The 12,065-nt window shown below is 53.3% G+C and overlaps 1 protein-coding gene across 2 annotated transcripts in view; it reads left to right on the top strand.

The window, feature by feature from the left end:
* The window catches only part of ACSS2 (acyl-CoA synthetase short chain family member 2), a 33,688-nt gene that overhangs the window by 19,654 nt on the left and 1,969 nt on the right, over window positions 1–12,065 (top strand). Inside the window, exons 6-18 of one of the 2 annotated variants that reach the window (XM_059827024.1) lie at window positions 709–784; window positions 2,208–2,322; window positions 3,911–3,949; window positions 5,772–5,909; window positions 6,161–6,331; window positions 7,210–7,343; window positions 7,898–8,030; window positions 8,494–8,550; window positions 8,868–8,948; window positions 9,399–9,507; window positions 9,651–9,719; window positions 10,999–11,175; window positions 11,985–12,059. In XM_059827024.1, the coding sequence (XP_059683007.1) occupies window positions 709–784; window positions 2,208–2,322; window positions 3,911–3,949; window positions 5,772–5,909; window positions 6,161–6,331; window positions 7,210–7,343; window positions 7,898–8,030; window positions 8,494–8,550; window positions 8,868–8,948; window positions 9,399–9,507; window positions 9,651–9,719; window positions 10,999–11,175; window positions 11,985–12,059 (1,374 nt within the window). The remainder of the gene's footprint in view (window positions 1–708; window positions 785–2,207; window positions 2,323–3,910; window positions 3,950–5,771; window positions 5,910–6,160; window positions 6,332–7,209; window positions 7,344–7,897; window positions 8,031–8,493; window positions 8,551–8,867; window positions 8,949–9,398; window positions 9,508–9,650; window positions 9,720–10,998; window positions 11,176–11,984; window positions 12,060–12,065) is intronic. The other variant, XM_059827025.1, reaches the window with a different exon arrangement.

Below are 12,065 nucleotides of genomic sequence, written 5' to 3' on the forward strand. Positions count from 1 at the left end.
CTTCAGCTGAGCTGCCGCAAGGCGGATGCACTGCTTGTAGCTGTGCTTGTGTACTGTTTTCCACTTTGAACGTACAGTGAAGCATCTAAGCAGCCCGCCCACTTTGTCCTGTAAAGCATGATATCACCAGCTGCTAATGACAAGTTTCCAAACGTTTCTCATCCCTGTTCCCATTCAAAATCAGACAGATGTTTGCAAGATGTATCATTTATGAGGCAGTCCTAATATGACAATTCCCTTCCTTCCCAATTTCAAGGACATTTCTGCTGCAACTCTCAGCCTTGTAAAGCAAGGGATCAAGAAAGTGGTAGTGTTTGCATGTAAGCCCACTGCATTTCCCCAACTGTTTTTTGCAGTAGTGCAAAAAATAGTGTTTTTATTAGTAGGTCCATGGCATGGAAAGGACCCACTAAACTGCAATCTGTGTTCTGGCTGTGTTGGATTATTTCCCACACAATGTTCCCAAGAGGCTTGTTGGGTCAAATCGGAACCTCTCCCAGGGAAGGAATTTCACCATTTCTCTTGGCCTCTGCTTCTCTAGGCTAAAAGGGCATATTAGGAAACCTTTCCCATCAGCTGCCTGTCTGCTTTCCCTTGCTCCAGTGCATGAGTTCTGCTCTGCCCTCCTGAAACTGCTTGTTGCCTCCAGCTGCCCCGAGGCTGCCTTGGCTGTGAAGCCCCTCTAATGTTTTCCTTACCATTTTGCAGATGCCTTTTGTCGAGGGGACAAGCTGGTCAACTTGAAGCAGATTGCAGATGAAGCCCTCCAGAAGTGTAAAGACAAGTAAGTTTGGATTCCCTTGTAAGAAGGGCGTTGCTGCCGGCATCTGCTCCTGCACAGATGGAAATGGAAATTTTCATGGGTGGGCAGACTCTGCAGCAGGTCAGACACGAGCTGCACTACATTCATGAGCCTTTCAGAAGTAATACGTGCTTTGACTCCCTTGTCTTAAAAATATTTTCTCTTAACTTTCCTCTTGTCGGTTCTAACCTGAAGGCCCACATGTTGGATGGGAGGATTTGCTGGAGACACTGATCCACCATCGTTATGGCCTGGGGCAGATCTCCCAGTTCTGCCACAGCAGCTCCTGGACTGGGAGGGAATAATGCACCGCCATACCAGCTGTGAACAGTTGGACACAGCGCCATGGGGCATGTCAAGATGAGGCTTAACTCTTGCTCCAAAGCCACAAATTCAGCACTAATGAAATAAGCCGGAAACGATTCAGATTTCGGAAATGGCTGTGTCAACAGGAACAGACACTCCAGTTGACATGCACCAACAGGATCTGGGCCTGACTGTGCACAAGTATATGGTGAAGCTGCTTTACTCTTTTAAGCATCTTCACTGAGATACTGTAAACCATAAAGAGGTAGACAGATCTCTCATCAGATTTTACAGAAAGGGAAATAATCACGGTGAAATGACTTTGCCAGGCTTACAGACAGTGTCTGCGTAGCTTGTGTGAGACTGAATGTGGTCTTGTAAGTTAGCTCAAACATGAACATTTAGGGCAGATAGTCTGTGTGTTAGAAATTCAAACTCTTTAAAAGCATTTAAAACTAAAACTTATGTTTTAAAGTTTATACGTCTGTAGAATTAGCTACACGGCAGGACAGAAGTGATCCTGAAGTTGGGAATTAACTGATGGAGAACATGTGTTGGTACCCTGACAGAGTTGAAGGGTGATAAGATCGTTTTGTTTGCACGATAGGTACGCCCTGTGGCCTTCATGAAGGGACAAACCCTCATTCTTTTCCTTGTTGTATCATCTGGCTTTGGAAGCCTTTCCTCCTTCTGAGTCACACAGTCGGTCACGCATAGGGATGGAAGCAGCCACCTAACATCTCCTGGGTGCTGTGGGAGGTCTTGTTCGTGGTCACAGGCGGGCAAATTTGGGATTTGTAAGGAATCTCTTCAGCAGTGACCTGTGAGAGATGCTTGTGCAATTCCTACTTCCTCCATAGGAATCGCACCTGATAAATCCCCAGTAAGCTGTGCACAGACCTTTCCTATCTCTGTTCCTGTGGCTGGTGTCCCTTGGCAATTCATGGTGTGTTTGGAGTTTGCACAGCGGCATACGCTCTAGCTCAACAAAAGCAGCTCAGGGCCCCTGCTCTGCCTCCAGTGCTGCCTGTAAAGCCCACGGAGGACAGGCTTAGCCCCTGCCTGAACAGCCTGAGCTGACAGCTCCTGCCTTTTACAGGGGCTCCCCTTTGAAAAAGTGCATCGTGGTGAAGCACCTGGGGAGGGAAGAGATAGCAGTGGATGGGGCATGCAGCAAGTCTCCCCCCCTCAAAAGGCTGTGCCAGGATGTACAGGTATGCTCCTGGGGGGGATGAGAGGGGGGATTTTATTGCTATGGGCCTGAGCCCAGCAAACCAACCAGTGCAAAACCACTGCAGTGCTTCCCTGGATGCCCCTGTTCTCTGACTCCTGTTCCTGTTTTCTCCCCTCCTTGCTGTTGTTGCATTGCGAGTGGTCTGAAAAATGGTTCCTTTGCCTTACCAAGATCCTGTCCCTGCTGCTTCCTTTAACACCATCACTAGCAGTCAGCCCACATGACCCCTGAGAGTGTGGCGGGGTGCATCTTCCAAAGCCACTACTAGGACAGGGACAAGATGTCCGTTTTTCTCCGCCCAGTGAAGGACTTCTCCTTCCTAACCCTGTATCTATCTCCCCTTTTGCACAAAGACCAATGCTGTCCCACACTCTAGCTGTGACAGTAGAAGCATGAGAGAAAAAACAGGAGATTTGTGCTCATGGCATGGGTTCAACACAGCCCCCCAACATGACAACAATCATACGCTGAGAATAGTGCAGTCTTTGTGTAGCTGGCGTAGTAGCTGTGTCAGCTGTCGGGGCTGGGGCTTTCCCTTGCAACTGAAACCAGATGAAAGGATGTGGGCCAGAGGCATGGGGCGAGATGAGGATGGAAGGAGGAGAAGGTGCCGTGGAGCCGTGGCTGCCTGCTGAGCTCCTAAGGCTGGTGCGCAGTCCTGTTGCGCCCGGTGGCTACCTGCTGCCTTCATCCACTTAAAAGGCAGGTGGCTTTCAACTACCTAACAGCTCCGTGTCTTGCAATCGTGTCTTCTGTCCCTATATCTTTGGTGATTATTTGCATTGGGTTATCCCTAAGCTGCTGCTTGCTCAGAAATGGGTTGTATTTGGGGACCGCATTTGAACTTTGGGCTTTCAGAAGGGATGGTCTGTGCACATCCCTGGAACAAGAAGTCCAGCAGATTCTGTATCTTTAATTTTCCTTGTTCGGCTGTGTTAATTTTATTGGGGTGTTGCTTGGTGTTTGTCAGCCTGGATGTGTTACGTTGGCCTCTGCCCCTTGTCGTGCGAGGGCAGGGCAGCTGCAAAGGGGTGGGAAAACTGGAGCAGACCAACCTTCCTGCACGAGGTTTCCCCGGTCGGGCAGTTGCAGAGAAGCCTGTCACTGTTGGTTTGGTGAGGTTATTGTGTAGAATGTCCCAGGAAGAGGGAGGAGACTGGAGGGGGTCTCTTACCCTTTGGCTCTTCCACTCTACTTGTTCAGACACTTTATTAGAGATAGCTTTCCCCTGTGAGTGCATTTTTACCATGCCGTTGGCTTGTGTAACGCTATCGGACGCTCTGTGGGCTGTATGCTGGCTCTGTACTTCTGTACCCAGCTGGCCGCGTGCAGGGGGTGGCCTCTGCGACCTGCCGCAGAGGTGGCGGGTACCCAGGGAAGGTCATGGAAACAGGCAGGCCTTTGCTCAGAGGGCATCTCCTGGCCTGGCTCCAGATCCGAGCGCTCTCCAGCCTGCCAGGGTGGTTTCCCAGCATCTGGGCCTGTGGGCTTCCAGCTCCCTGCCTGCAAAGCCTGGTGTGGATCCTCTGCTTCTTGACTTTCACACCCTCTTTGTGGATTTTTAACAGGAAAAAAAGACTGAGAGCTCACAGAGACTCCATCCCAAGGTATTTACACACAGCACTGCCTTCCTTCTCATGGCACCTCCTCCCCGCTTCCCCCTCCAGCACTCCACCTTCCTAACCGCTCCAACTCTGCACGGCCACACGTGCCTTCCTAACTGGGTGACCAGCAGTTGCATGTTAGTGATAGATACCACTCACCGCTTGGCCAGAGCTCCCCACAGTTTCGGGGTGAACGCAGTGCCACCAACTTGGCTGCTGGAAACAAATCTGCATCCGTTAAAAAAAAAAAAAAACCAACCAAAAAAAAAAACCCCAAAACCCTGATTGCACGTCAGAGTGCTGACCGGGGGAAATGCAGAACCACTGGGATATGCTGTCAGTGTCCGGATGACAGTTCATCTCTCTGCCTTTTAAAAGCAGCTCTTGCAATGCACTTCCCTTTGCAGTGAGGCTGGCAGGGATCGCCCACAGCTTCCTGGCTGCAGCGGCATGCTGCAGGCAGCAAACTTGGAGCTCCAGACCCAACATGCGGACTCTGCCCGCCCCATCCAAGGAGCTGCGACCTCAGCACCTCATGAGCAGGCAGGCCTGGCCTCAGGGGCTGCGTGCAGTGCCGTGGGTCTGACCTCCTCTGTGGGGCAGTGGAAGTTGGGTGCTAAAATGGAGGCATCCTTGAAGAAGGGATGCAAGCAAGCAACTGTTGGATGGGCTGGTGTGAGCCTACCTTGGGCTTGTTTGACCTGGTGCCTTGCTGGGACCTTGCTGGTGGGACAGACTTGTGGAAACTGCTTCCCCAGGTAAAGCCAGGAGTCCTGGGGATCCATGTGCAGGAGCTGCATGCTGGGCCGTGGGGCCCTGGTGCCTCCAAATAGCCCGTGAACATCTTTAGGGCTGCAGAGAGTCACCGTGTGACCCCGGGGCTGCTCTCCGTGCACCGCAGCTGCAGGGACTCTGTGCAGGCTGTGCCTGCACAATGGGCTCTAGCTCTGCAAGGAGGAGATGTCCCCCAGCTGGGAGCTGCAAGGCTCTGGGTCAGCGTGCCTGCCCTCGCAGAGATGTGGGAAGTGGGGGTCTGTGCCGAGCCTGGGGAGGGTTGCCCACTCAGCTGCTCCCAAGCTTCTCTGAGGAAAGGCGACCAGGTCAGGTGGAGTTAGGTCTTGCACTGAACTGTGCCACCCCGGAGAGGTAGCCAGCTAGCACAGCTCTCGGGGTTACCTCTGCCCATCAGCCACAAGCGTTGGTGGCTCTGTTACAGCTCTGGCATCCTCAAGCAGCTCCTTTGGGCAGCCAGTGCTGGGTGGTTCTGCGTTGGAGCAGTCATTTCTTATCCGGGTAATTACCTTAAAATCCAGATAACAGATTTTTTTTCAGGTCTGCAGTGTGAGCCTGTGTTCCTGTTTGTTTCGGGCCATGCTGCCATAGGGGTCCCTGCAAGGTGTGTGGGGCCGGTGGGTGTGTGGCTGTGCTAAGTGAGGCTTGCTGCTTTGCTGTTCGACTGCAGCTTGGGGCAGCCCAGGAGGGCAGGAGGAGCCTGGCTGCTGTGAGAGCCCTCTCACAGCCCCCTGGCTGCTGCTGCTGAGAGGGATTTATCAGCATTACCAGTGGTTTGGACAATCTGCTTCAGGTCTTGCGGCCAGACCGCATTTAAAGGTTTTCCTCGTGGCTGTGGGCTGAGAAAAGGAGCTTCTGGAGTGGGAGCTGCAGCTCTGGTGCATGGTTTGCAGCAAACAGCTCTGGGGCAGAAGCTGTGCTGTGAACATCTGCCTCGATGGTCCGTGAGGGGGGCGAGGTTGGGGCTGCACCTCTCATCCCCTCCTTCTCTTGCTTTTGGGCAGGCCTGTTTTTAATCTTCTGCTTTTTGCAGACCCCTTGGAACCCAGCCATGGACATGTGGTGGCATGAGCTGATGAGCAGTGCCAGCACGGAGTGCAAGCCCGAGTGGTGCGACTCGGAGGACGAACTCTTCATCCTCTACACAAGTGGCTCAACTGGGAAACCCAAGGTATGCTTCCCAGCTGACTGCCCGTGGGGCCAGGCTGAACCGCAGTAACACCTCAGCTGGGGGAGCTGGTGAGGGTCATGCTGGGAGGCCCCAGTAAGAAAAGGAGCCACGGAGGTCTTGGGAAAGGGGCTGCGCTGGTTATTCCTGCTCAGCTGTTTGAGCTCAGTAGACTAGTGATGCTCAGCTTGGCCTGGGAGGGTGAGGGCCCTGGTGAGAGCTTGCCCTGACAGTTGTGTGCCTTTTCCTTGTAGGGTGTGCTGCATACGGTGGGTGGATACATGCTTTTTGCTGCCACCTCATTTAAATATGTGTTTGATTACCAACCTGAGGATGTCTACTGGTGCACAGCTGACATTGGATGGATAACGGGTCATTCCTACCTCACTTACGGACCCTTGGCAAACGGGGCAACTAGCGTGTTAGTAAGTGCTGGATGGCATCTGGATGCTTTTACTCCAAGAAAGTGGAGATCGTGGTGCTGAGCTGCATCCCTGCATGGCTCTCTGTGATGAGCGTGCTTCTCACTTGCGTGCAGTGCCCTGGGCTCTGCGAGGAAGGCTGGCAGTCCCCAAGGAGGGCATGGGTGACTGCTCGGTGGCAGAATGGGCGGGCTAGTTTGTGTGTGGCTTTTGGGTGGTTAATTTTTCAAATGCTCCCTTGTTTCTTTCCCTTAGAAGTACAAGCCTTGTGTACCGGGGAGCCAGGGCTGCTGCGGGGTAATGTGAAAGCTAGATCAGAAGCAGGGAGTGATGTTTTCACTGCTGATGCTGATTTGACAACCTACATTTAACTCCTGTGCCTGTATCTCCCTTGGCAGTGTACGGCTGTAACTTGTATACAGATCAGGGAGCCAGAGGCCTGTGCCTAAGACTCTCTGTGGAAATGCAAGGAGGAAAATCATTGTCACGTTGGGGGAATCCTTTTTGGGTTCTTGATACTTTTGGTTGCGGTTCTGTCACTGTGTTTGGACCTCTCGCCCTTTACCATGTGGGCAGGGTCATTTGGGCTGGTGGGACTGTGTCACTGTGGTAGCTACCCAAGTGCCTGTGCTGCTAGGGTGTTTTGCGGGACATCTGCTAGGACACCTGGGATGGGGTGATGCCAAATCCATCCCACAGAAGCAGTAAGAGAGGTCCCTGGACTGCTCTGGTTTCACTGTGTGGTGCCCCTAGCATTCCTATAAGGAGATGGTAGGGTCCAACTGCTGTTCCCTGTTGCTTTCAGCTCCTCCTGCTTGGGAAGGTGCTGCAGGTCAGTAGCAGTAAGGAACAGCTGTGTCACTGCCTTGTCTCCTGCTCAGTTTGAAGGTGTCCCCACCTACCCAGACGTCGGGCGAATGTGGAGCATCGTTGACAAGTACAAGGTGACCAAGTTCTACACAGCACCCACAGCCATCCGGCTGTTGATGAAGCACGGCGAGGAGCCCGTCAAAAAGTGAGTGCCAGTCCCCGGTGGCATGGGGATCCCTGGCTTTGGCACAGCCAGAGGCTGACGGTGGGTGACCAGGGGCCCCAGGTTCCTCTCTGAGCCGCAGCTTCCCCAGTGTATTTTCTGAATAGACCAGGATCTTCTGCCTTCTCCACAGCAATATGCAGACCATGTTTCTGCACTCTCAGCCACTAACTCATTATGGCACTTTGGAGCAGGTCCTCCTCTTTCTCTGTAAGCTGCAGCTAAGGTTCTCCCTGCTCCTGACCCAAAGCTCACAGAGGTGTGCTGGGCAGAGAGCCCCTCTGCGTGCTGCTCCTTGGCCCTAGGAAGGGAAGGAGCAGAGCCAAGTGTGAGCTTTGGAGTAGGAGACACCAAAATCACAGAGGTCTTCTTTCTTCCCCCATGGAAGAGGGCTGAGAAGGGTCTGAGCGATGCCTGGAAGCCCCAAGTCCACTTTGGGTAGCCCAGGGGTTCCTGCAGGCTCTGCTGTGCAGCAGGCTCACAGCTGCTGCTCTCCACGGCCTGCTCAGCCCCTGCCAGCCCCCTCCTCTCTGCAGGCACAGCAGGAAGTCTCTGAAGGTGCTGGGAAGCGTCGGCGAGCCCATCAACCCTGAAGCCTGGCTGTGGTACTACCGTGTGGTGGGAGAAGAGCAGTGTCCCATAGTGGACACATTCTGGCAGACAGAGACAGTGAGTGCTCGCCTGGGTGTCCCTGGGACCTCTCTTTCCCTTGTGCTCCCTGCAGGGTGTCTTTGCATGTTTGCTGCAGTGTTTCTTTGGCTCTATGTGGACTAGTTGTTTTGCTTGCCCAGGAGGCTCTGGTGTGGCCTGCAAATGTTGGTTCCCCTTCTCCTCTTTCTTTCCTAGACCTCAAACAGGCTCCAAGGGGAGACCTTCTTCTCTAAAAGGTCCCTGCCCAGGTCTGCCCTGGACCCTGCTCTCTTCCCCCACTTTCTCTCCCCCAGCAGCTCCAAAGCTTCATGCCCAAACACAGGCTTCCTGTCCTGTGCCATATCCTTCCCAAGGCCCCGTCGCCACAACTTCCCCGAGCAGCCTGCGTCTGACTGGGACGTGATGTGACCAGAGCCGATGCAGACAGCTGTGGGACGGGCTGGCGTGACCCAAACTCACTCATTTTTACCTTTCTTTGCAGGGTGGCCACATGCTGACACCCCTCCCTGCTGCCACCCCAATGAAGCCAGGCTCTGCTGTGAGTACTTCTCTTCCCCAGGGGCAGGGAGGGCTCCCCGGGGGCCACGGCAAGGCACTGCAGCAGCAGCTGGCACCGTCTGTACCATGGCCTGGTGGTTACCAGCCTGCCAAGGTGGTCGTGGGACAGTGGTGTACGTGGGGAGGTGGCCACCACCCAAAATCCCAGGCCTGGCCCCGTGCGGCTGCACTCACAGGCCCCGTGTGCCACAGCCCCTCCAAAACTGCCCTTGCTCTGCCTCCCGCTCCTTCTGGTTCTTGGGGTTTTAATGTGTGGGCTCACCTCTGTGTCTCCTTGCTCTCTGGTCCCCATGGCAGACGTTCCCCTTCTTCGGTGTGGTCCCTGCCATCTTGAACGAGTCCGGGGAAGAGCTGGAAGGAGAAGCAGAAGGCTACCTGGTAAAGAAGTGCTGATCTTCCCCACCCTCCCCTTGTGCATTCCCTGTGAGCTCCGGGACCTTCCTGGTAGCATACACACATCTCCCCTTACTCTGGGTCCGCACAAGGGACCCCTTTGGGTGTAGGAACTCCCTTCACTGCCATAACTCCCTGGGAGCTTTATGCTGTAAACAAACTGTTCAATTGATTGTTAAATACACTTGCACACATGGGCAGGGCAGGAGGATGGGAAGAACTTTTCAGCCAAGCTCCTTCCCCCGTGCCAAACCTGGCGAGACTTCCCCAGTAGATCAGCACGGGGCAGCAAGTGCCAGTGTCATCACTCGTGGCTGTCTCTCTAGTGTCTCTATTGCTACATGCAAAGACTGCGTGCATCTCTATCGCCGTGGTGCAAAGCCGGGGTTATTGGTTTTGCTCTCGCTGACTCATGTCTGCGTTTTTCACCATCAGGTATTTAAGCAGCCCTGGCCAGGAATAATGCGCACACTGTATGGAAACCACCAGCAATTTGAAACCACGTACTTCAAAAAGTTCCCTGGGTACTATGTGACAGGCGATGGTAAGGTTGTCCGGGGAGTGCATGGCTGCAGAGGCCTGGGGACAGCAATTTAAATTTTGCCGTGTCCTGGCCTCAGAATCCCTTATCAGTTGCTCTGAGGGCTGGCACTGCGTCCTCACACTGTCATTTCTGGCTATTTTTAGGTTGCAGGAGAGATAAAGATGGTTATTACTGGATCACAGGGCGAATTGATGACATGTTGAATGTTTCTGGTAAGAACGAGTTTTGTCTTCAGCGGGGACCAATGTGCTTTCTGACGCTAGTCAAGAGAGACACCTTGCTTTATGGGGGACACTTCTGCATCTGTTTCTGACACTAGCTAAAAAAGCCACCCTGCTTTATGGGGGATGGTTCTGCATCCGTGACTCTGCCCAGCAACCTGTCCTCAAAGTGGATCTAGCTGCTGGGTCAGTCATTTCTGAGACAGACAAGTCTGACTTGGTGACTTTCTGCATCATTTCCTCTGGAGACAATGCACTGGAGGGAAGGGATCCCTCTCTAACCTCTTAGAGGAGGTCCTTAACCAGCCAAGGTGCCTCTGTGCTTGAAGGATTTAGGGCCACAGGGAGTCACAGAGATTGGGCAGGACCACGTGGTTCCTCATCCAACCTGCTGCTCCATGCGGGGCTAACTTTGAAGCTGGATCTGGCTGCTCAGGGCTTTGTCTACAGAGGTGGAGATTCTCCCACCCTTCTTGATGGAGTCTTTTGAAATTCAGCTGCTTCTTAGCCCATCATTTTCCATATACTGCATTTAATAGCTCCCTCCCTCCTTTCCTGGAGACTGTAGCCTACAGGTACTTACTGCTGGCTGTGAGATGCTGCTGTACTTGTACCTGGATCAAACTAGATCCTTTCATCTGACCAGCAGTGCTTGATCCTCCACCAGCTGATCATTCTGGGAGTTGACCACCTTCCCGTGGTTTTCTGTGAAAGCAGTCCCAGGGTGGAATGTCAGAGCACAGGTACAGGAGCAGAGGTGTAAAGGAGTGAGTTGTGCCCCTGCTCCGAGATGTGGAGCATCCTTTCATCTCCCTGTGGCAATGAGCTGGAGTAGTGCATGGCAGGGCTGGTTCACGGGCTCTGCTGCAGATCCAGCCTTTTCCTCCTCTGCACCTTCTAGCTGACCATGTGGGCAGGTCTCCTGTTACCAAATCCAGCTCCTCCTCAGCTTGTGCTTTGTTTAATCCCATGGCTGCAAACAGTGCATGATCTGTTAAAAAAAGAAGCCTAAAGGTGGGAGGGAGAACAGCCAGAGGAGGTGGCCTCGCTCTGCGATACCTGGCAGCCTTCGGGACAGCCCAGCCCCTGCACTGCTGAAATGAGTTTCTCTCTCCAGCTGCTGTCTTTTCTCAAGCAGATGAAATCAGTGCTCTCAAACCTGTAATTTAGGGCCTTTTACACCTGCAGACGTCTTCCTCCCAGCTGCTGGGAGGCTGCTGGACCCCAGCCCTGTGGGGGTCTGTAAAGCACTGCCTCTCTGTGCTTCCAGGCCACTTGCTGAGCACCGCGGAGGTGGAATCAGCCTTGCTGGAGCACGCTGCCATCTCAGAGGCTGCGGTGGTTAGCCACCCACACCCCCTGAAAGGCGAGTGCCTCTACTGCTTCGTGACCCTGAGAGATGGCCATGACTTTACCAAGAACCTGACGGATGAGCTGAAAAAACAAGGTAGCAACAGGCAAATATTTGGGAAGTTACGTGGCGGGGAGAAGGGAGGACAGTGCTGGGCAGGTGATGGAGGGGTTAAGGGCTTGGGTGCTTGAACGAGGGTGTGTGTAGTCTGGGGAATGCAGTGTGGACAACTGCGACAAGGTGCCCCCTCTGATTAGAGAGCACGGCTGGCAAAGACTAAAATTAGTTCTCCTGGCCTTTGGCTGCTCATGTGATGCCATCTCTACCTCTTGGGAGTTGGCAACCACATGAAGGACTGGGGTACCCAGCAGGCTTTCATTCGCAGCACTGCTCTCCTGTGCGGGCACGGCTCCCACAGCTCTCCTGGCAGATTTTGACTTGCTGTGAGGATCATTTGGTTGCTTTGGGGTAGTGCTCTGGGAATTTGTGCTCTGGTCTCAAGGGAGCTCTTTTGTTGCCACAACAGACTGCAGCATTTAACACGTGAAATGGACCCATGGTATTTTCTTCTCTGTAGGAACCCAACAGCGAATCTGTCCTTGCTCTATCAAAATGGTGATAGTGATTGGTGTATAGAGGTCTCTTGAAGATGGAGAGCATGAAAAAAATGAATGCTCTTGCCTTTGGGAAGATGTGCTTATAGCCCCATTGGCATTGCAGGTCTTGCTGTCCCTTCCCATAGCCTGGAGGCTTGGGTGCAGCAGCCCTAAGCGCTGCCCTACCAGGTTCCCCAGGAGCTGGGCTCTGCATGTCTTAACTTGGTCATCCTCCCTGAAAAGGATGTGTGTGGTATCTCCTAAGTACCTACAATGAAAATTTCTTTTTTTTTTTTTTTTTTTTTTCAGTCAGGGAAAAAATTGGACCGATAGCGACGCCTGATTACATCCAGTATGCCCCTAGCCTGCCCAAAACCCGCTCAGGTAAGG

The sequence above is a fragment of the Gavia stellata genome, chromosome 20 (genome assembly GCF_030936135.1).
Source record: "Gavia stellata isolate bGavSte3 chromosome 20, bGavSte3.hap2, whole genome shotgun sequence".
NCBI lineage: Eukaryota > Metazoa > Chordata > Aves > Gaviiformes > Gaviidae > Gavia > Gavia stellata.